This window comes from Lissotriton vulgaris, chromosome 1_1 (genome assembly GCF_964263255.1).
Source record: "Lissotriton vulgaris chromosome 1_1, aLisVul1.2, whole genome shotgun sequence".
NCBI lineage: Eukaryota > Metazoa > Chordata > Amphibia > Caudata > Salamandridae > Lissotriton > Lissotriton vulgaris.
Window position 1 is genome coordinate 758,139,126 of NC_141685.1, and position 25,215 is coordinate 758,164,340.

The window sequence follows — 25,215 nt, forward strand, 5'->3', positions numbered from 1 at the left end:
CACGGTCAGTGCCAAGGCGATCGTGGACAGTGTACTCATCATCTATGGGATTGACTTTTCAATTTACGGTGGAGAGCTCGTTGACAGGGCCTCTATAGTCATAATGCTCATTACTGATGGTACAATTGTTAATTGACCTGCATGATTTACCAGCAGTGTGGATTCCTATGATGGTGTTTTTGCATCTACAGTGTTTGTCTTCCCATCATTGGTTTGCACAAAGGTTGTTTGCCTTCGATAATGAGGCAGAAAGAAACACACTGGAATATTATTTGAATCTTTTATCTCTGATATACCACCAACTGACCCAACACACCCAAGTCAATAAAACTATCCTCTTCCATCTCATCAGGGGCAGCTCCTCCACCTGGGCGTCGGAGCATCGCCCCACTGCTTTCTCACAGTTAAAGAAGCAGAAACCCAAAATGGTATAAATAAGGGTATGCCTGGATGGGGGCGGGCATGTGGTCGGGGAGGAGTGGCTAGCCCAATGTTATGGGTGCTACTGTTTGGTCGGCCCCAGGGCAAATACTAGCAAAGACACTACAGAATTTTGTTATGCATTTAACACATTGATACTTTGTTCAATAATCAACACATTTTCCCTTTGTTCCATATTAACATTTTTAGAGTGATGTTTAAATCTACAAAGGCTCTCACAGTCCAAACATCATAGATATTACATACCTCACAACTTCCAAAAAGTGAGCAATACCACATATAACTTCATCCTGTCCTTCGACTGGATATACCTCAAGCAGGGGTACACAGTGATCTAACTCTTCTAACACCTCATCAATGAGCTCTCGTGGAAGATTTGCAATGTTGGAGGAAAAGGGTTCTGCGACAGCTACAGTAGCCTTTAAATGAGTTGAGGAGTTTTGACGTGGTTTACAAGCAACCTGTGACAAACATACAGAGATCAAATATCATCTGAAAATGTAACCAGAGACATCAACTGAAGTAAATGCATGTTAAATCCATCACAGTACACACGCCTACAAAGCCAGTTTAACAGGTGGGGGGAAGGTTCATAAAAAGTCACTGGAAGAGTGATTTGGATTAAGAGAAGAAAGTAGTACCTGCTTGTCAAGTTAGCTCTCCACTTAAGAATAGGCTCTACAGCTAAGGATTCAAACTTAGGTTTGGAGGGATATACACATCAGATAATAAGGATAACCCCAATACATATTTAAAGACAACCAACCTAAATGTGAACTGTTTGCGTAATTAGTGGTCATTCTGAAAATCTGGCAAGCACATCGCTCACCGATGCTCTACAGTTGCAGTACATTTTTATGCATTTTTTCATCCTATTTTAAGGTGTCCCCGCCTCAGAAGATAGGAACCCTTGTTGCAATAGTTCTGATTCACAAAAAGATGCATTTCCCACCCCTGACCTTGAACTGCTGCTGATAGCCTAGGCTGCAAATAAGAAAACAAGTTACTTACCTGTAACTTTAGTTCTCCAGTATTGGAAACTTTCATAGATTCATATGCTTGAATTGGTAGCTCCCATTTCGACAATGGGGAATGATTCAAGCATGGGAATATATAAAAGTTCCAATACTGGAGTAAGAAAACAAGTTACTTACCTGTAACTTTAGTTCTCCAGTATTGGACACTTTCATAGATTTCCATGCTTGAATCATTTCCGTTGTCGAGATGGGAGCTACCGATTCAAGCATGGGACTCTAAGAAAACTCCAATACTGGAGTAAAAGAGAATGTACTGGTAGTCTCTGTAGTTTTGTTTTTATCTTATTTCAGAAGACAGGAGATACCTGGGTTAACAATGGGATAGGGCTCTGTTTCGCAGTTTGAGAAATCCTACCGACTGAGTGTGAGCGGCCAACCGCCGAAATTGGCAGATGCAACTCAGTAAAGTACCTGTTCACAACCTGTAAAGTGGCGTATTTACGAGGCAGTGAGACAGCAAGTAATTATCAAAGTTCAAGTTTATTCGAAATAAAAGAGCCTAAATCCTGCAGGTCCTGCTCCCATGAATTCCAAACTCCAAATAACTCAGCTAGAGTTAGAAACCATGGAGGAGGAATGCAGAACAGTGAGCCATTTACACAAGTGAATATGGTGCAAGCCCATGCATATAACTATGTATAACACAAAGGTAGGACAAAAGCCAAGAAAAAAGAAACTCAACACTACATCATCTTACCATTAACAATAACAAACGATTGGTTTCAAACCAAGTTATATAAATGTAAAGTAATAAGCAGTATGAAAAACAAAAGATTAGTGCATATACAAATATTTAAACCGCAAAGGCATTGACACATTCAGAGAAACTCTGTCAGTTCATAACTGTAGGAAAGTAGGATCTGCTTTCATGGTTTACCCCACTTTTGAATAGTGTTGTACTGTTTTCTGACTGGTCTGACTGGGATCCTGTTAATCAGGACCCAGGACATAGGTACACCAGGGGTCTCCCATGGGCTGCAGCATGTCTTATGCCACCCATGAGAGACCACTCAATCTGTGACTACAGGCATTCCATTGCAGCCTGTGTGAGTTGGTGCCAGCACCACTCACAACAGACATATGTTTCCTTATATCTGGGGTCACTGCACTTAAAACCTGTGTCACCCCTAAGGCAGGCCTTTCAATCCTGAAGGCAGGGTGTTAAGTTATGAGTGTGAGGTGCCCTGCTTAATGTGAGGTGCCCTGCATAAGCAGGACACCCCCTACAAACCCAGAAGTTGATTATCCAGGCTTTGTAAGTGCAGTCAGCCATATAATACCTATAGTGGACATCAAGTAAATTATGAGGTGTCTAACTATATATTGGCTGCACCGAACTCGGCCATGTTTGGTATCAAACATGTTGTAATCCTACCTCAACACCATTTCAAGTGTTGAATGTAGGATCCCATGTACTGGGGGGGCTCCCCTAAGGCGCTCCCATGTACTCCAAGTACCAGCCTTTCAGGGTCTAACAGCAAGCTAGTGCTGCTGCCGACCAGAGACACGATTCTGCCCTCCAGCTGCTGAGCCAGGCTCGAGCAGGGGAAGGTGGGACAATAGGTTTCCTATTACAGGGAAGGCGTTACCATTTCCCAGACAGGACTTGGTGTATTGGGCAGGGGGCGCTTGCCAGCACCACCAGACTGCTTTGAAACGCACATTTAGTGCCCTCCTTGCAAAGTCCCTTAGGAACTAGTTCAGGGAGCCATTGACTCCCACTCTGGCATGAAACTGGACAAAGGAAATGGGAGTATCCTCCCCTCAGTCCAGCCCCTCTTCTGGGAGGGATACCTGAATTGTACCAACCCTTTCCTGCCGGTACTTAAGGGCTTACCTTTGGGTGGCTCTTCAGGATTCGTCATGGGACAAGATTCAGATCCAAAACTACTTCAACTTCAACCGTCTGGCACCTTGAACTTTTGCCTGAAACCAAAACTGCATCAAGAAAGACTCCTAGTCTCATTGTCCTGCCAGTCTTCTGCGTTGTCTGTGCCGGCCCTTCATCCAGGTTCTACTCCAGGGCTGTGGGAATCCAAGACATCAGAAGTAATCTTCCTTTGTGCGAAGGAGTCACTCCCCTGCATCTGAAGCACCGCAACAAAGCTGACTTGTCTGCTTTTCCTAAAATCCCACGGACTCCGAAAAGGCTCAGCAACACAGATGGTGGTTCTGCAACTCCCTTGAGGCCTGCACTGTCTTTTCAGCAAGTTTATTTCCAGTATCCTTCGTCAAAACCACTGGAACAGAACCCCTTTGCAGTTTAGAAAGTAGGGGACCCCTATATAACGATACACTAGCTATACATAGGGAACAAATTTCTATTTTGAAAAGGTCTATAACTAGTAAGTAAATCTAAATAGATGAATACCTCTATATCATAAGCCCACTAACTCCATACTAATCACCAAATACATGGTTGTATTCTATTTCAATTTTATTTTTAACAAATATATAAATATTTTTTATACATTTTTGTTGTTATTTTGAAGGAAATAAATATACATTTTATAGATAAATTTCAATAAATTTGATGATCAGATAATATTTCTATAGTGTTCACAATCAAATCTAAAAATTACATGACAAACATGAATGAGCGTACGACAAGGAGTGATGGAGGCAACCTGGTAGGTAGCACACAGGCAAAGCGGTGGGTGACACTACGCGCGTTTCGGCTTTCTAAGCCTTCATCAGGTGACCCATCTTTGGCACTATAAAAAAGGACACACATATTTACAATCAAACTAACAAGTGAGTGGGCATAGCTATAGTGGGAATATATATATATATATATATATAATAATTATTTATCTTCCTAACTCTAACAAGTGTTATTTACTTATATACAATAAAAGCATATTGATTGGTATATCATATACATGGGGATCGAATCCTGCGCTATATAAGAAAATAAATAAAAATAAATAAATAGATGTATATACCGAACAGTCTGACCTGTGTACATATTTTACAAGATAGTCTTATTCATAGTACTACATTGCAGTTATTTCAATAGACCTATATATACCCCAACCTGTACCTATGTACATATTTTACAAGATATTCATTTCATAGTACTAAAGTGAACAGCGTAAATAGATAGAAAATGCATGTGAAATATAACACGATGAATAATACATTTCTACAGGGTAAAAGGCATATAAGCATATGAGAAGTACCATCACAAATGACACCTTTCTGTATGGTTGAAAACACAGACACCACCAAGTCTTCCACTAAGAGTAAATGATCTTAAAAGGCAGAAAGGACAAGGGGATCCTATGGTACTTACATGCGAGAGTAAATGATCTTAAAGATTGTGTTTGTCATGTAATTGTTAGATTTGATTGTGAACACTATAGAAATATTATCTGATCATCAAATGTATTGATTATCTATTAAATGTATATTTATTTCCTTCAAATCAACTACAAAAATGTATAAAAAATATGTATATATATGTGAAAAATAAAATTGAAATAGAATACACCCATGTATTTGGTGATTAGTATGGAGTTAGTGGGCTTATGATATAGAGGTATTTATCCATTTAGATTTACTTACTAGTTATAGACCTTTTCAAAACAGAACCCCTTTGCACCACGTCAACTTGCCGTTGCCAAGTCTTGTTGACTCTGCCCTCCAGAGACCTTCGTGCTATAAAAAGCTCCAGCCTCCAGCATCTCTTGCTACCAAGATCTTCGTCCTCACCCCATCCCCAGCACCGTGGGCTGTTTCCTTGGTGAGCTGCTCGAGGTGCTCTTGTGACTCCTGTGCCTTTCCACAGCATCGCCTGGTCATTACAGCTGCAGCAACAAGTCCACCGTCAATTCTCCTGCATCTTCCGTCATCGGTGGTCACATGTCTTCCATGTCTCCTGGTCACTCCCGAGTGGCATTGACTGTCCCCTCTGCTTGCAGGTACTTCTCATCTCCAATCCACCTTTGGGTTCCACGAGCTCCTTCGTCTTCTTCTCCAGCGGCATCTTTTCTGAAGTCCTTCATTGTGGTTTCCGACAGTTTCCCACGTCAATTAATTAATTCATTATTTGTGGGTTTCTAACGCGCTAGAATCCACTCCCGAAGGAGTATCTCTGCGCAATAGACCGCTGGGGAACCCGTCCTGGCTTTCCCTGTGAGATGGTCCTTACTGGGTATCTCCAAGGTGAAACCAGGCATCCCCGGCGTATGTGGGGGACCGTTGTGGAGATGAGGCAAGCTAATGCCCAGAGTTGCCGAGTGTGACCCCTGGTTAGAGTAGGCACCGAGGTGAGAATTATCGAGTCCGCTGACCCTGGTCCACGACCCTGCCGCGTCGGAAATTGAACCCTGGTCCTGGGCCGTCCTCTGCTCCCGGGTCTGCCGCCTCTAACCAGTGAGTCACACCTAAACTCTCAGCTTCCCTGGTGTAGGTATCCTGGTTCCTGAAGTATCCACGGGTAGGATCACTCACTAAACTTCTATCTTCCACTGGGTTTCTTCATTGTCCACTGGGAAGGGTCCTTCTTTAAAATTGTAACCGCAACTTACCCATTGACTAACATTGAGCACATGGTCGTGTTCCCACTCTGCACACAACCTCCGTGGGGTTCCTAGATACTCACCTTGGGTGGTTCCTTGGGTCCCCGGTTCCTCTACGTCTTCTGGGTCCATTCTTAACATGAGTCATGGTTCGCATTCCACTATTTTAGTATATAATTGGATCTCCCCCTGGAGACCACTGTGTATTTGTGCTACTTACCTACTCTATTTCCTAAATATTGTGTGTCTTGTGTTTATATCTCCGGGTAGGAGATATTGCAATGTGTTAGTGAATTTAAAAAAAAAACATTTTTATAACTACACTGTGTGATTCTTTTTCACTTAACCCATACCATAAGTTTAAGTACTGGTAAAAAAAAAGCTACTTTACACTCCTTCTGGACTACGCCTGAAGGCTGCTCTGCTCAGTCACCACTTAGAGAGCTCTCTAAGGTTGTCTAAGACCACTAAAATCACCATATGGGTTGTCTGGATTAATGCAGGGTGTTTCACTTACAAAGGTGAGCACCATACACTAAGCCAGCCTCCTACATCACCTTTGGTAATACCTTATCTGGTAGAGACTATCTAGCAGCAGGTTCCTTACGGATCCTCTCCCACCCTGCGAACAAATTATTATCTCCACGCATGAAGGCAAAGAGTTTTCAGGTTCGGGTGCAAAATCGAGCCCTTTTGCTATGACAGAGGATACCCCTAAAGAAGCAGACTTATCTGAAGATAGACGCTCATGCGCTAGAGCTCGGTATATCAGATTATCCGTGCCCATTACGGAGCCACAACAATCATGTGGGCCCGGTCATTACTGATCTTCTTGAGAACTCTGGGAAGGAGTGGCATTGGCAGAAAGGAGTACATGAGGCTAGAGCTCCACTCAAGACAAAAAGTGTTGTAGATATAATCCTTCTAGGTGTCCTTAATAAGTGATGTTTTGTGGTACCATAGAGAGGTTTACTTATTTGTATTTACACATCTATACAATTTCACCGGCTGAATTGTCAACAGCAATGAGTAGTAATATTGGTCTACATATATGTGTTTTTGGAAGAAGAAAGTACATACAGATTTGTATTGTGAATATTAATTTTTGAAACAGAGTAGAACCCGGCGGGGTCTCTAATCTCTGAGTAGTTACCAGTTCAGGTGAGGCCTAGACCTCATACAAAGCAGGTGAGTGTGACTGTTTTTTTTCAAGATAGACAACTTGAGATGGAGATGGCGAATATTCGAGTGCAATGAGAAGAATATCTCACAACTTATATTTAGGTTATTCTCTCCTACAGGTGTGAAGATCACCCTGTTGGTGTTGTGAACGTATCTAGGACCCTAATTAAATATTCCCGATTTATGCCCTTATGTGGTTATAACAAATCATATCCTTATAAAGGCATAAGAATCATATCCATATTTAGTCATAGCCAATGCAGTCCAAATACGGCAAGGCTACTTCCTCGGACTCCTAGAAAGTACAATGCGTTCTTTAAACAACCTCCAGCAGCCCGGTAATTCCCCCTGCTTTTGTTTTGATTTGTCCTAGAACTCCTGCGAGTCCTGAAAGAACTGCCAGTTCTTAGTGACAGGTCTTAGTGACGTCTTATGTCCAACCTTACATCAAACACGGCACCTTCCAGGTATAAATATACCAGCATTTGCCTTAAGCAACACACAGTGGTTTGGAGCAGAGCGGCCATCTACTTACCCAAAGCCCAGCAGATGCGAGCCCAGCAGATGCGAGTGCCGAAGTGCCGAAGGAAGCTGACCCTCCCATTTGACGCACTGCGAGAGACACTGTCTTTTCTCCTGCCGAGAAAATCCAGCTCTAGTGTTTCTAGTCACCCTTGCGGGTTGCTGGGAGATCGAGTCCTGAAAACGAGATACAAGACCTCCATCATTCTAAAACCAAGGTACGGAGCCGATTCAGATTCTTGGCAAAACTAACTTAACTTAAACTGCAGCTCACTTACTCCTTCCCATGTACTAGGCTTAGGTTAGGTACACCGGGGTTGGCGTATTTTAGAAGCACCAGTTGAGTACGTTTAGTCAACTTTCATCATTGCATGTAATTGTATATATTTTATCAGTTTTAAGCATCATATGGTTCAGAAACCATATCAATGCTTTTACAGTATTATTTCATAATAATTCTTTTACTGTACGCACTTTACTTTATGATAAGTATTGCAATTGTGGCAATTCATTTCTCTTGCATGAGAAAGAAGACTGCTCAATAAAATAACACCTTTTATTGAAAACGCCCGTCTCTCTATTTCTCTGCACTCTGGTGAAACTAAGCATGCACGATTGACTGAGTGAAATAGCTATCTATTGTTTTCACACGACTCTGGAGATATACTCTTTATTCTGGAGGGAGCAAAGTGGTCATGTTTATGCGGTTGTCACCTTGTCTAATCAGGGAAGTTAACGTCTCCCTGTTCATTCGAGAAAGTTTCTAGTGACCTCTGAGCTAGCTGGCATACCTAATTAAGTCTAACATATTCAGTAGAGACCTAGTCGACCTCAGTCCTACGTCTAAACTACAGTTTATGTTATTCCAATGCGCAGAGCCTATTGGGAATATAGGAACTACACTACACTGGTACTGAGGTATTTTTGTATATAATAAGAGTATGCACACTTGCACAAATAATAATTATGCAGTAGCTAATGTACTATTAGGTCCTGAAGAAAGCCTGGGCAAGTGGCCGGAGAGGCTGAAGAAAACAAGTTACTTACCTGTAACTTTAGTTCCCCAGTATTGGTAACTTTCATAGATTCCCATGCTTTGTATCATTCCCCGTCGCCGGAATGGGAGTCTCGGTAACAAAAATACCATAGCTGTAGGTACAAAAGACAATGTAAAAAGGCCTAGGCCTCATTCCCTTTTGTAGCATATCACCTTCTTTGTATAAAAGAGATCAAACGTTGGCATCAGCCAATCAGAAGTGCCTCACCACTGAAGGAACCTCAGAGCCCCAGATTTTCGTAGCCGTTGTGTACTTAGACACCATATCTGTTGTAGGCTGAGCTTTCCCCGGGGAGGCGGGTGGGCGCATGGGAATCTATGAAAGTTACCAATACTGGAGAACCAAAGTTACAGGTAAGTAACTTGTTTTCATACTCCAGTATTGAAACTTTCATAGACTACCATAGCTTGTATTAGAGTAGCTTGCAGTCAGAAGCACATTTTGCACTCTCATCGTTGTTTCACCCTCTCCTTACTCCTTTTTTTTTTAAAGCATCAAGCGAAAAACATTAACAAGTTATGCAGCAATACTCAGAAGAAATATCAATGCATATATAACCCAAAATCAAAATGTGCTAAGAAAGCAAGGAGGAGGGAAGAAAGGAAAGCTCACCACTCAATAGAAGAGGTTCTTCAGGACCGCCTGGCCGACCGCCGTATCTTCCTGCGTCGAGGCCTCCAGGCAGTAGTCTTGTGAAGGTGTGCACGCTGATCCAAGTTGCAGCCCTGCAGATATCTTTGATCTGAATCCCAGCAAAGAGTGCCGTAGAAGAGGCCATGGACCTTGTAAAATGTGCTCGGACTCTACCCTCCTGGGGTTTGCCCACTGCTGAATAACAAAAACCTATAGCACTGGAGATGCACCGAGCAATACCCTGTTTGGACAGTAGCAATCCCTTGCGGGGAGTGGTGAACGAAATATACAGTTGAGAAGATGTCCGGAATACTTTAGTATGGTCCAAATACAATTTCAAACATCTTTGCACATCCAGAGAATGGAGTGCCCTTTCCGCCGGCGTAGAGGGTTGAGGGAAAAAAGCCTTCAGTATCACCAGCTAATTTAAATGAAAGTCAGAGGGCACACTGTATTTCTCTTGAATTTAAGGAAGGATTCCTGGATCGTCAGAGCTTGAAGCTCGAAGCTCACCAATTCTTGCAGAATTGAGAGCTAAAAGGAGCGCCACCTTCTAAGAGAGGAATTTCAGATCTGTTCGATGAATCGGTTCAAATGGATCTTTCACCAGCTGTGCGGGAACCAAAATTCTAATGCCACGTAGGAGACGGAGCCTCACTGGAGGAGAAACTCTAAAGAGGCCTTTTAGAAACTGTTTGACAATCGTGGCCGACGATAGAGAAGGTCCAGAAGCTGTGCGTCTATAGCGAGAGACTGTCGCCAAGTGAACCTTTATTGATGAATGAGACAGTCCTCTTTTGGCCAAGGACAGGAAATATGAAAGAATTTGATTCCCATGCTTTGTATCATTCCCCGTCGTCGGAATGGGAGCCTCGGAAAATAGAAAATACCTTAGTAGTAAGCACAAAGTGAAAAAATAGGCCTAGGCCTCATCTCATTTTGTAGCTTATCCACCTCTTTTTGTAAAAGAGACCAAACTTTTGCAGTAGCCAAACAGAGCAGCCTCACCCCATAGAACCTTGCTGAGAGAAGCTCAGAGCCTCAGATTTTCGTAGCCGTTGTGAACAGCTATCTCACAAGACAATAAGACTGAGCTTTCCTAGGGGAGGCGGGTGGGCGCATGGGAATCTATGAAAGTTACCAATACTGGGGAACCAAAGTTACAGGTAAGTAACTTGTTTTCTTGCCCCAGTATTGGAACTTTCATAGATTCCGATGCTTTGTATCAGAATAACCAGCAGTAAATAGAAAAAAAGCATATTTTGTAATTTGTGTACCTGAAAATGTCATACATAATTCTGATAAGAAAACCAGATACACATTAGAATCATAAAGCACAATAATAACAAGTAATACAAAATATGCAAACAGGAAGGCGGGATAGTAAGGAAAGCTCACCGACTTATTGGAAAAGGTTCCTCGAAACCGCCTGGCCCACTGCCGCATCCTCTTTCACAGAAGAATCCAAGCAGTAGTGGCGAGTGAAGGTGTGGACACTGCTCCATGTCGCCGCTCTACATATGTCCTTGATTGGGACACCTGCGAATAGAGCCGTCGATGAAGCCATTGATCTTGTAGAGTGAGCACGAACTGCTCGCTGAAGTTGTTTTCCCACTTGCCTGGTGGCAAAAATGTATAGCACTGGAAATCCAGCGGGAAATACAGGGTTTAGAAACTGGACACCCCTTTCGAGGAGCACTGAATGAAACAAAAAGCTGTGAAGATTTTCTGAACTGTTTTGTTCGCTCCAAGTAGAATTTCAGGCATCTGTGAATGTCCAAAGAGTGCAAAGTTCTCTCCGCTGGTGTGGAAGGCTGTGGAAAGAAAGATTTTAAGACCACTGGCTCATTTAGATGAAATTCTGAGGGTACCTTCGGGACAAATTTAGGATTTGTCCTTAGGATGAGAACATTATTCTTGAACTGTAGAAAAGGTTCCTCAATTGTGAAAGCCTGGAGTTCACTAACTCTTCTAGCCGATGTCAGGGCCAAGAGAAGAGCCAGTTTCCACGAGAGAAACTTAAGGTCAGCCTTATGAATAGGCTCAAAAGGGGCTTTCATGAGATATGACAAGACTAAATTCAAATGCCAGGCTGGTGGTGGAGGTTAGACTGGAGGAAAGACCCTGAATAAACCCTTCAGGAATTGTTTGATAATCCTTGCCGACCACAGGGAAGGACCCGATGATGAACGTCTGAATCTAGAAATGGCCGCTAGATGTAACTTTACAGAAGACGGAGCCAATCCAGATTTTGCCAGAGAAAGGATGTAAGGTAAGAGTTGGTGCGGTGCAGAAGTATATGGATGTAGACCTTCCTTCCGACAGCAAACACAGAATCTTTTCCACTTAGCCCGATAGGTCTTGTTGGTACTAGGCGCTCGGGCCTGGGCCAAAATGTCCCTACATTCTCCTGAGAGATTTAAACCTTGGAACTCTAGGAACTCAGTAGCCACGCTGTCAATCGCAGAGACTTCAAGTCCGAATGTAGAACCTGTCCGTGAGCCATTGTCAACAGTGTTGGAACAGGATGCAGGAGAACTGGCTGATCCTGGGAGAGGAGGAGAAGTTCTGAGTACCAAAACTGTCTGGGCCATGCTGGTGCGATCAGAATCATCCTGCACGGTTCTACCTTGAGCTTGCTGATCAATCTCAGGATCAGCGGAATGGGAGGAAAGGCGTAAACAAAGGCGCCGGACCAAGCAATCAAAAGCGTATTCTCCAGGGATTCCCGATGGTGAACCCTGCTTGCGAAGGACTGGCATTTGGCGTTCTGGGGAGTTGCAAACAGGTCGATGGATGGTGTCCCCCAGCGTGCAAAGAGTTCCTCCAGAATGGTCTGGTCCAGTTCCCACTCGTGTGAGATAGTCCTTTGGCGACTCAAAGCGTCCGCCCTGACATTGAGTGTCCCCGCTAGATGTTCCGCTGAAAGGGTGATATTGTTCTGGATTACCCAATTCCAAAGTGTCTGGGCTTCCCTCGAGAGGGTGGAGGATCTCGTTCCGCCTTGCTTGTTTATGTAGTGCATGGCTGTGGTGTTGTCTGTACGAACCACCACTGCACGGTCGTGGATCCTCGGATGGAAAGCTTGTAGAGCCAGACGGATAGCGAGAAGTTCCAGGAGATTGATGCAGAACTTGACTTGGACTTGACTCCAATGGCCACTGACCTTCAGCTCCTGGAGGACCGCTCCCCATCCCTCCATGGAAGCATCCGTTGTCAAAATTATGGGAGATGGTGGAAGTTGGAACGATAAACCCCTGGAAAGATGGTCTTTCAGGAACCACCAGCCGCTTGCCTTTCTCCTTTCTGGGGTAATGACAATCCTGTCGTCGAAGGAGCCTGTGACCTGACGCCATTGTTTGTCCAACTGTTCCTGCAGTGGACGCATTCTGAGCCTGCAGTGTGGAACCAATGGTATGCAGGATGAAATCGATCCGAGAAGCGATTTGTACTTGCGAACTGTCAGCGACTTTCGAGTTTGAAGAAGGCGGGCTGAACAAATCAGCTTGCTTTGGCGTTCCTCCGAAGGAAAGGCTAGGCAACACTCTGTGTTCAGGATGGCCCCAAGAAACCTCGCTGTCTTGGAGAGGCGTAGAACTGATTTTTCTTTGTTGAGCCGAAGACCTAGTTGCTCGAACAGTTCTCTGCAGGACGTGACTGCCCTGGACGCTTCCTGGGAAGACGGAGCCTTCAGCAGCCAATCGTCCAGATATGGAAAGACTTGTATAGCCTGTCTCCTGAGAAAGGCTGCTACCGGAGCCAGAACCTTTGTAAAGATCCGCGGAGCAGACCGGAGACCAAACGGCAGTACTTTGAATTGAAAGTGGCTCTTGCCCACTGTAAATCGAAGATATTGCCTGTGAGCTGGATGAATAGGAACGTGGAAGTAAGCGTCTTCCAAATCTAGGGTCGCCATGTAGTCCCCTGGATTGAGAAGGCGGAGGATGTCCTGAAGAGTGACCATCCTGAAGGACAACTTGACGAGATAAGTGTTGAGCTGCCGTAGATCTAAAATTGGACGCCACTTGTCCTTTGTCTTCCGAACCAGGAAGAACCTGGAATAGAACCCTTTCCCCTTCTGGGAGAGGGGTACAGGCTCTACCGCCCCCTTGGTGAAGAGTTGGTCAGCTTCGAGATGAAGGAGTTTGAGATGTTTGGGAGGAAAGGCGTCTGGAGCTCTTGTTGGAGGAAGGTCTTGAAACTCCAACGTGTGTCCTTCTTTAATGATCTGTAGGACCCACTGGTCTGATGTAATGACCATCCAGTTGTTGAGGCAATGGGCAATCCTGCCCCCCACTGGTGTTAATGAGGGAACAGGAACAGTGGAAAGAGCCACCTGGCCGCTATTGTTTCCTGGTTTTGTCTCTCCTTTGCTGCCCTTGTCGTCCTCTTGGCTGTTGGCGAGAGAAAGAACCCCTCTGAGTGTATTGAGGTTTATATGTCTGGCTAGATTGTGAGCCGGAAGAGTAGCGATTCTGATTGCCTCCTCTATAGGTGGAGAATCCTCTACCTCTTGCTCCTCTGAAGGGTACTTTGCGATATTGCAATGTTCCTAAGAACTTGGCTGTATCAGTGTCCTTTTTTATGCCCTGTAGGGCGTCATCAACGTGTTTGCCAAACTGCATTTCTCCGTCGTATGGCAGATCCAAAATTTTATTCTGCACCTCCTGTCTGAACCATGTGGCCCTTAACCATCCTTGGCGTCTCAGAACAGCCGAACCGGCTAGTGCTCGAAATGCTGGGGTTGCTATATCCATAGCACAGTCAATGACCTCCGAAGAGGCCTCTCCCCCTCTAGCAATATCTCCTTCACTTCTTCTTTAGAGGAATCCTGTAATTCCTCCACAAACGGAGAAAGGTCGCACCACATCTGACGATCGTAACGTCCCAGAAATGCTAAAGCATTAGCTGCCCTAACAAGAAGACTGGCCATTGTGGAGAATCTTTTACCCACATTGTCAAGGCGCCTGCCCTCCTTATCTGGTGGTGTAGTTAGCGGCGTGGATGGATTTTTAGATTTGCTCTGGGCGGCCTGAGAAATGACTGAGTCCGGTTTTGGTTGACCCAGCAGACACGCCGGACTGCCATCTGGTGCTTTGTACTTTTTCTCCAGTCTTGGTAGCACCGGGAGGACTGTGGCCGGGTTATGCATAGCCTTCAGGCCCTCAGACCAAACATGTTCAATGATTGGTATGGAACGTACTGATTTCCTGAATGGTTCCTTGAAATCATAAGAAACATTCGGACTGAACCGTGGTCACTGGGAGACCAAACCTCTTGGAAGCCCGTTCCATCAGGTTGTGAAAACCTCCAACGTCCGCTGGAGGTGAGGTAGCGTTATCTGGATCAGCGACGTCTGGATCACGAGGGTCATTTGGATTCCAATCCACTTGCTGGTCTTGGTCAGGATCCACCTGTTGGTCCGCATCAGACGAGGCAGTATCATCATCCGTATCATGCACCTGCACTACTTCTTGTGGGTGCTCTTCAGGCACAGTGGTACGCTCTTTTGGAGGCAAAGAGTGTTCTGCCACAGGCTGTAACGATTGAGGCGGAGGGCGCACTCGTTGAGCTTCTTGGGGAGTAGGGAAACGCTTCCGGTAGTCCTGCAACATAAGATGTAGATCCGTGATCAGACTGGATGGCATCGCCACCATCCCTTCTTGCGACTGACGAGAAGGCTTCTGCAAGGGCATTTGCCTGGTAGTTGTGTCCTCTTCCCCATAGTAATGTTCAGGAACATAGTGTTGGTGTTCCATCTCTCCTTCCTCAGAACTAACATCCTGAACCTTAACTTGTAGGTCAGAAGGGCTATACGCTTGTCCAAATTCGCTAAAAGTCTCTTCATCAGAGTCGTCATCCAATAGAAGACTAGGTGGAAGTTTTTGAACCTGTCACGGAGACGTCATCTCTGGTGTTATCTGCTTCCTTCTGCGCGAAAAAACAGGTTTTTCAGATGAGTCCGTCGTCGACGACATAGTCGACAAGGTCGTCGTCGACGGTAACTCTTTAAAGGACTGTGTCGTCGACGGAAGCGCCGACGAAGATACTGCCCTCGTCGTCGAGGAATTTCGTCGTCGACGAGCAGAAACTCATCGTCGACGATGGAAGAAGCGTCGCCGGGATCGTCGACGAACTCGTCGTCAGCATCATGGATACAGGAGTCGTCGACACGCTCGTCGTCGACGTCGTCCTCGTCGTCATCATCGCCGTCGAAGCCATCTTTGTTGTCATCGCCGTCGACGTGGAGAAGGTGATCTTCGTCGACGACGAACAGGCATCAGGTGTCTTGAATACCGTCGACGGGGCAGGCGCCGTCGTCGACGAGGCTACTTTCACAGAGACATCCTTTTTTACAGAAGTCGTTGACGTACCTGTGGTTTTTACCGTCGACGACCGCTGTTTTTTGTCCGAAATGACCTCCTGTGTTGAAGTTGAAGGCTTCTTGACCCCTCTATCCTTCTCAGAGGGAGGTGAAGTGATAGTAGTAACCTTTTTCACCTTTTTTGAGGGTTGTGACTCCTCAGGCTTACCCTGCCTCTCCTTTTCACCGTGGTGAGGAGATTTTTGGGAAGCAGGCCTGTCAGACCTATCAGAGGTCCCTGGTAAGGCCTTGTGAAGGGACTCGCCTGAAGTAGAAGGGGGAGACCTACCCCTCTTCAGAGACTTCTTGATGACACCATCGACGAGGAGCCCTCACTGTCTGAAGACACAATGTCTTTACGGTCCTTCATCTTCTGAAGCCATGTGAGGAGACGTCCTTCCCTGTCCCTCAAGGTCTTCGTGGAGAAGGTTCTGCAAATCTTGCAGTCCGTGGCTTTATGGTCCGGATACAGGCAGTATATACAGTCCATATGTTTGTCTTCGACAAACAACCTCTTCTTGGAGCAAGTAGCACAGGCTTTTTTCTCCTTGTCAGACATGACTGAAAGAAAACCAAGTTGTTGAAAAAAGTAGTTTAGAATTGAAGAAACTGAGCAGAGCTCAATGGAGACTACCTTGCACAACGTGCGGTAGAAAATCTGAGGCTCTGAGCTTCTTTCAGGAAGGTTCTATGGGGTGAGGCTGCTCTGATTGGCTACTGCAAAAGTTTGGTCTCTTTTACAAAAAGAGGTGGATAAGCTACAAAATGAGATGAGGCCTAGGCCTATTTTTTCACTTTGTGCTTACTAAGGTATTTTCTATTTACCGAGGCTCCCATTCCGACGACGGGGAATGATACAAAGCATGGGAATCTATGAAAGTTCCAATACTGGGGCAACTTGTTTTCTTACCCCAGTATTGGAACTTTCATAGATTCCCATGCTTTGTATCAGAGTAGCAAGCAGTTGGCAAGATAATCACATTTTGCATCGTAAATTATAGCAATAGACAACATGACATTAGATACAAAATGTGAAAGACGGAAGGTGGGAAGAAAGGAAAGCTCACCCTTAGTGGAAGAGGTTCCTCAGGACAGCCTGTCCTACTGCTGCATCCTATTGTTGCAGAGATTCCAAGCAGTAATGCTTGGTAAAGGTGTGAACGCTGCTCCAGGTAGCAGCTCTGCAAATGTCCTTAATTTGCACCCCCGCGAAGAGGGCTGTTGAAGAAGCCCCAGATCTTGTGGAATGTGCTCGGATCTTTCCAGTCAGAGGTTTTTCTGCAGCCTTGTGAAAATGTAGAATGGCACTCGTAATCCATCTCGAAACACCCAGTTTGGATAGCGGAAAGCCCTTACTAGGACCCCCGAAGGCTACAAATAGTTGAGAAGATTTTCGAAAACCTTTAGTACGTTCCAAATAGAATTTCAAGCATCGCTGCACATCCAACTAATGCAATGCTTTCTCTGCTGGCGTAGAAGGTTGAGGGAAGAACGCCTTCAGAATGACGGTTCATTCAAGTGGAAATCCGAGGGAACCATTGGCATGAACCTAGGATTAGTCCTCATGACCACAGTGTTTCTCTTGAATTGAAGGAAAGGCTCTTGGATGGTCAAAGCCTGTAATTCTCCAACACGTCTTGCCGAAGTGAGAGCAAGAAGGAGAGCCAATTTGCACGAAAGATATTTCAAGTCAGAACGATGGACTGGTTCAAATGGACCCTTCATGAGTTGAGAAAGGACCAGATTCAAATGCCATGTAGGAGGGGGCGGTCTCACCGGTGGATAGACCCTGAACAAGCCCTTAAGAAATTGCTTGATTATCCTGGAAGACCACAAGGAAGGACCGGATCCTGTCCTTCTGAACCGTGACAAAGCAGCCAAGTGGACCTTAATTGATGAATGAGCTAGTCCCAACTTGGCCAAGGATAGCAGGTAAGGTAGGATCTGATGAGGCTTGGAATTGAAAGGATCAATGCTTTGTTTTCTACACCAACAGCAAAATCTTTTCCACTTAAGGCGGTAAGTCCTGTTCGTTGAAGGAGCCCTTGCTTGGGACAGAACTTCCTTAATCTCCCTTGACAAGGGCAGGTTCATAAACTCTCGCTGCTCAGGAGCCATGCCATCAGGTGTAACGACTGTGGATCTGGGTGCCAAATTTGTCCGCCGGACATCGTGAGAAGATCCGGCAGAATCCTCAAAGGTAAGGGAGGAGCTATCGACAACAGATGGAGCTCCGTGTACCAGAACTGCCTCGGCCAAGCCGGGGCTATCAGGATCATCCTGCACGGTTCCACCTTGATTTTCCTGATCAGTCGTGTTGTCAGTGGAATGGGAGGAAAAGCGTCTTGACCAAGTGTCTTTGACCAAGCTATCGAAAGCGCATTTCCCAGTGAATCTCGATGGGGAAGCCTGCTTGCGTAAGACCGGCATTTCTTGTTGGTCAGAGTGGCAAAAAGATCGATGTCCGGCCTGCCCCACAGGCTGAAGACCTGCTCCAAGACTCTCTGATTCAATTCCCATTCGTGGCTGACTGAGGATGACCTGCTCAGTCTGTCGGCGTTTTCGTTTAGGACGCCCGGCAAGTGTTCTGCCTTCAGTGACATCCTGTGAAGGATCGCCCATTCCCAGACCTGCTGAGCTTCTTGCGTCAATGGGCGCGATCTGGTTCCTCCTTCCTTGTTCACATAGTGCATGGCCGTGGTGTTGTCCGTCCTGATAAGCACTTGTGAACCTTCAAGGCGAGGAAGAAAAGCTTGTAGAGCCAGCCGTATCGCCCTGAGTTCCAACAGGTTGATGTGGAGGCGTTTTTCCTGGGGTGACCAATGACCGCTGACATGTAGGTCTTGCATCAATGCTCCCCAACCCTCCAATGACGCGTACGTTGTTACCACTTGTGGGGATGGGTCGCTTGCGAAGGACAGACCGTGGGACAAGTTGTTTTAATCTGTCCACCATAAGGCCGCTTCCTTCATCTCTGGAGTGACCGTCACCCTGTCCTCGAATGAACCGTGGGCCTGTTTCCACTGATTGTCTAGTTGCTCCTGCAAAGGACGCATCTTTAGTCTGCAATGGGGAATTAGCGGGATACACGACGAGATCACTCCCAGTAGAGACTTGTAGCGGCGTACTGAAAGACGCTTTCTTGTTTGTAAGTCTTGGGCCATGGTTTGTAATTTCTGCCTCCTTTCCGGAGTAGGGAAGGCTCTTGAGAGCTTCGAATCCAAGATGGCTCCCAGAAAACGAGCTCTTCTAGACGGGACCAGGAAAGACTTCTCGTTGTTCAGAATGAGTCCCAAGATCTGAAATAAATTGGTACAAGCTTGAACAGCCTTCAGCGCTGCTTCTCTGGACGGAGCTTTCAGTAACCAGTCGTCCAGATAGGGGAAGACCTGAAAATGTTTTTTTCGCAGGAAAGCTGCTACTGGCGCCAGCACCTTTGTGAAAATTTTCGGGGCTGAGCGGAGTCCAAAGGGCAAAACCCGGAACTGGTAATGGCTCTTGGCTACTGTGAATCGCAGAAACCTGTGCGCTGGGTGAATCGGAACGTGGAAATAGGCATCCTCGAGATCGAGCGTGGCCATGAAATCCCCCGGGCTGATAAGCTTCAAGATGTCCTGGAGAGACACCATCCGGAAGGACAGAGAGATGAGATAGGTGTTTAGCTCCCTGAGATCTAAAATGGGGTGCCACTTCTCTAGCGTCTTCCTCACCAAGAAGAACCTGGAATAAAATCCTTGACCCCTTTGGTTTGAGGGAACCGGCTCTATCGCTCCCTTCCGGAGCATTTGTTGAACTTCGAGCCGAAGGGTACGCTGGTGTTTCGATGGAGTGGCTGCCGGGGGCTTGGGTGGAGGGACTTGCGTGAATTCCAAGGTATGCCCTTTCCGAATGATGTTGAGCACCCAACGGTCCGTTGTTATCCTGGACCAGTTTTGAAGGTATTTGTTGACCCTGCCTCCAACTGATGATTTCCTGAAGGAGTGTCCAGTAGGAAGAGCCAGGAGGCCGCTATTGGCGCTTGGACGAATCCCGTCCTCGTCCAGCCTGCTTTCCTTTATTGTAAGGCCTGGAATAGTTGGTAGACTGGCCCTGCCGCTGTTGATAAGGCTGACGGTATTGCTGGGAACCTGAGCCTGTGGTGGAATAGCGCTGAAGTAAATCCTTTTGAAGAGTAGAAGTTGAGCAGAGCTCAAAGGAGACTCCCTAAGCACAACGTGCGGTAGAAAATCCGAGGCTCTGAGGTTCCTTCAGGAAGGTTCTAAGTGGTGAGGCACTTCTGACTGGCTGATGCCAAAGTTTGGTCTCTTTTATACAAAGAGGGTGATATACTACAAAAGGGAATGAGGCCTAGGCCTTTTTTCATTGTCTTTTGCACCTACAGCTATGGTATTTTTGTTACCGCGACTCCCATTCCGAAGACGGGGAATGATACAAAGTATGGGAATCTATAAAAGTTCCAATACTGGGGTAAACTAGTTGACCATCACCCGATAAACGGCCTATTTGTTCAAAGCCGCTATCTGACACGTTTTTAATGGAAAAGGAAGTTTTTTTCTTCCAAATTCCTTTTAACTTTCACTCACTTTGCGCTGCACAAACATTTTCCATCACTGAACTATACACATATCCTATCTGATATATCTAATAACTACATGGGTCATTTTCTTGTAACTCTTTTTCTACACCTCTTTTCTTTTGCGATCATCAAGAGAGGTGCTGGTAGAATATTCAAATGATGACACTGGTCTCTCATGGCAGTTGATGGAAATACGACTTTTCCCTATTGAGGTCACCTCTTAATGGTTTTTTATTGTTTAGTTGTGGTAAGTGTAGGAGAGTAGGGTCTGCAATCCTATGGTCACCCCCGATTTTTTGCTTTTTGCTTCACTGGTTTACGACTTTCCCTGGCTGTGGGCCTGCTAATCAGACCCACAGCCTAGCTGTTCTCTCTCTAAATTACCAACCATGTACCTTAGGTGCATTTACCAATTGGTACTGGGCCACCTTATCAGTTCTTGTACAGCATACCTTAGGTATCCAGGGCATAGGTGTACCCAGGGCCTACCAGGGGCTGAAACATGTAACATGTAACTAACTGTAACTGAAACATGTATTATGCCACCCCTGGCTGGCCATCTAAAAAGACACGACTGGCTGCACGACAGCTGGGGCAAGGTGGTGTAATAACCCTTTGCTTTAGATATAGTTCCCTAAATCTAAACCTAAAATGGACACATATATTCCTATCAGTCACTCCTATGGCAGGCCTTATCAATCCTGAAGGCAGAGTGCTTGGAATTATGTGAGATGGTGCTCTGGCATGAGCTGAGCCCGTTTGCAGCTTGCGGAACCAAGTCCTAATAGCTGTTCCATGATAACGCTACATGTCGAGTAAGGTGTCATACGAATTGGAATACTACCCCCTCGCCAATTCTGGCGACGGGGGTAGCATTCCACCCTTCTAGAGGGACACGACATGTACGTAACTGTGAACCCCGGTTAAAGTTAACTCGAGCTTCAGCATCACATAATGGATGCTGCCACCACAGACACAAGTCTGACCTCCTGCTGCTGGGAGTCGTTCCAGCGAGGGAGGCTCGGACAAAGGGTTTCCTGCTTTGGGAGGTGCTAGCACCACCCCAGACAGGATTTTGTGTATTAGGTAGGACAGGGCTGAAAGGAATGAGACATGCCTGGGGCACACAAGGTGTCCCTGTGCATACACCGGTCTGAACCAGTTCCTGGGGCACTCCAGCCCCAGAGCTGTCGCATGACCGGACAAAGGATAGGGGGTGTAACCACCCCCCTTCCTGGTCCCACCCAGGGGAGGGACCTAGTCGTAGTGCAGCCCCCCTTTAGCTGGATAAAGGTAGGCGCTGGTCCCATTCCAAATTAGATTATCCTGATCAACTCTACAAGAAGAAACTCTGGAATTCGACGTTCTGCTCCACAGAAGACTGAAGAAAATCTCCCTTGTGGGCAAGGAGTGTCCACCCTGCACAAGCAGGCACCATCAGCGTACAGCGGCTTCACTTTGTCGTCTTCCTGCACGGATTCAGACTTCAGAGCCCGACGAGACCCGGACTCCCAGACCTCTCCGACCTCTACCCACATCTGCAGCACAGCTGAGACCCGTGGGTGCGACGAGACACGTGGGACCGGCCATCTTGAAAGAAGCCGCACTTCGCTCCAGCACGACTTCAGAGGCATCCTCGTCCAAGTGATTTGGGGACTGAGAAGCCCCGACCCCGAGCAGCTCCTGCATCGAAGATCAGCCCTACAGCATCCACGAGATCTGTGTGGGGCCCTTCTGCCTGTTTGCTGCTCGACACGTTGTCTGGTCACTTGCCGGCTGGCTTGTGACCTAGACGACAAACTCCGACATCTTTGCTGCTGGTCTGGTTGCTCCAGACTGGCCCTTGCTCCCTTCCAAAAGAGGAGCACCCCGGACCCTCCTGGTCCACTCCAGATGCCGTTTCCTCTCACCGCGTGGGTTGCCTTTGCCAAGGCCTGTTGAACCCGAATCCGGAGACGACACCGCCCACAGCGAGAGCCTGCGTGGGACAGCTCGTGCCTCCATCCTGGTCGTCGAAGACACCACCTGGTCCACGTGGCTGCAGAGACAAGCGTCCACCTTCACCTGATCGCGACGACGACCTCTGGTTCCACTCCTGGTTCCACTCCAGTCACTGGCTAGTGACTTTGAACATTGTCCCCTCTGCTTTCAGGTTCTTCTCTTCATTGATCCACCCTTGGATCACACCGGACATCTTCCTCCTGACCGCCTGCAGTATCTTTTCCTCCAGGCTCCATAGACTTCAACGCCGGAACCCGACACGACTTGGCACCTATGCACCCGCAGCCTGTGGGTGAGGTAACACGAGCATTTCGGTGCTCAAGGATAGCTTGGCTCTCCTAGTGTCCAGTTCCACAGTCATTCTAGTCCTATCTAGTCAGGGACATCCGTACTCACCTTTTCTTTAAACTGTACTGTCCATAGACGTTTGTACGCATCTCGCGTGTGAGTTCACACTCTGCACACGCGCTCCGTGGGCCTCCTAGTACTTACCCCAAGTTAGTATAGCGTGGTCCCAGCGATCCTACAACCTCTGGACAGCTCCATTCCTTTGATTGACTTTCACATTCCACTTACTTAGTATATGGTTTGTCGTGCCCCTAGGGCACCATTGTAAATCGTGCAACTTAAACGTATTTTTCCTAAGAGTTTGTCATGTGCTTAGCCCTCTGACCTCATAAAGAGTTCAGAGGTGTATGTCAGTTAATAAATACTTGTTTATTTTCATAACAACCTGTGTGGTGTCCTTTCACTTGGTATTCAAGGGGTTATATGTGGTAAAACAGCTGGCTTTACATGCCAATAGAGTTTAGCCTAAGACTGCTTTGTCCATGCTACCATTAGGATAGCTGGTCTATAAGGTTGACTTACAACCAATCACCATAAGGGTTGTTTGGACTGATACAAGGTGATCACTAGAACTTGTGAGCATCATATATCAGGCAACTTCTCACAGTAAGATTGGTGTGTTTCCTTGCTCTCTTCTTTTATTTGACCACCAAATTTTGTTATGAGGAGAATTACCATAAGTACACTGTCTAAACCAAAATACCCTTGGCTGCTTTAAAAAAAACTTTCAGATCCATCGCCGGCGAGACTCTGGAGCAACCAGACCAGCAGCGCTGTTGTCGGGCGTCGTCGAGAAGGCCACCAGCCAGCGGCTAGTAGCCAGACAACGTGATGAGCGGCAGTAAGCAGAAGGGCCCCACGCAGATCGTGGAGATGCTGGGAGGCTGAACTTCGGTGCTGGAGCTGCTCAGGGTCGGGGCTTCTCGGACCCCAAAGCACTCACCAGAGGATCCCTCGGTGGTCGTGCTGGTTTAGAAGTCATGCAGGTTCTGATGATGGCCGGTCCCTCGAGGTCTCGTCGCACCCACGGATCTCAGCTGAGCTGACGATGTGGGTAGAGGTCAGAGGTGCCAGGGAAGCCGGTTCTCGTCGAGCTGGGCAGTCGGATTCCTGAGGAAAGACGTGCAGCAAACCGCAGAGTTCTTAGATGGTGCCTGCGGATGCAGGGTGACTACTCCTTAGCCACAAGGGAGAAATCTTGAGAAGAGTCGAGAGTTCCTTTCGTAGAAAGTAGTTTCTTGATTCAAAGATGATCTAATTTGGAAGGGTCCCCGCTCCTGCCTTTATCCTAAAGAAAGGGGTGGTTACGTGACTAGGTCCTGCCCTAGGGGTTACACCCCTCTCCCATGCCGGACTTTCCCCAGGTCAGGGGCTGGTGTGCCCCTGGAACTGGTTCTAGCCGGCGGATGCGTAGTGAGCACCGGGGTGCCACTCCGCAGTCACCTTCCTGTAAAGCCCTCTCTACCCAGGATACACAAAACCCTGTCTGGGATGGTGCGAGCACCGCCCCGGACAGGAAACCCTTTGTCCAAGCTCTCCTTGCTGGAAGGACTCCCAGCAGCAGGAGGTCAGACTCGTGTCTGTGGTGGCAGCATCCATTTTGTGGAGCTGAGGCTTCAGTTGACTTTAACCGGGGTTCAGAGTTACGTACATGTTGTGTCCCTCTAGAAGGGTGGAATGCTAACCCCGTTCGCCAGCATTGGTGAGGGGTCAGTATCCCGATTCGTATGACACCTTACTCGACATGTTTTGATAACGCGATACCGAAGTTAGCATAAAAGAGTTTATGGTACGCGTTATCATGGAACGGCCATTGGGACTTGGTTCCGCAAGCTGCAACCGGGCTCGGCTCATGCCAGAGCGCCAATTCACACGATTCCACGCACTCTGCCTTCAGGATTGTCAAGGCCTGCCATAGGAGTGGCTGATAGGAATCCGTGTGTCCATTTTCGGGGTTAGATATAGGGATACTATATCTAAAGCAAAGGGTGATTACACCACCTTGCCCCAGCTGTCGTGCAGCCAGTTGTGTCAGATTTAGATGGCCATCCAGGGGTGGCATAATACATGCTGCAGCCCCTGGTAGGCCCTGGGTACGCCGATGCCCTGAGTTACAGGGTCTGATAAGGTGGCCCAGTACCAATTGGAAATGTACCTAATGTACATGGAATCCATTTTAGAGAGAGAGCAGTAGGCCTGGGGTCCTGATTGGCAGGGCCCCAGGTCAACTAAGTCGGAAAACCAGCAAAACACCAGGCAAAAAGTCGGGGTAACCATAGTCAGGTATCTACCTTCCTACACAACCCCCCCCCCCCCCAAACGAAAGGAGATAAGGCTATCCTTGACCAGGTAAGCCTATATTGCCTGAGTGGCCATATGAGGTGGTACATGCACTGGCATGGTTACCCCCTGTATCATGGTCCACTAAGCAACACCTCACCCTAAGGCAGAGGTCTTCAAACTTTTGGATGTCGAGACCCCCCTGTCAACATTTTCAAGCGTAAGGACCCCCTCCTGACAAACATTTCTA

The 25,215-nt window shown here is 46.8% G+C and overlaps 1 protein-coding gene across 1 annotated transcript in view; it reads right to left on the reverse strand.

Annotated features, from left to right (window-relative positions):
- SHCBP1L (SHC binding and spindle associated 1 like) overlaps nt 1-25,215 on the reverse strand; it is a 1,462,574-nt gene that overhangs the window by 1,086,848 nt on the left and 350,511 nt on the right. The window contains exon 3 of the mRNA XM_086936360.1: nt 688-902. Coding sequence (XP_086792486.1) covers nt 688-902 — 215 coding nt within the window. The remainder of the gene's footprint in view (nt 1-687; nt 903-25,215) is intronic.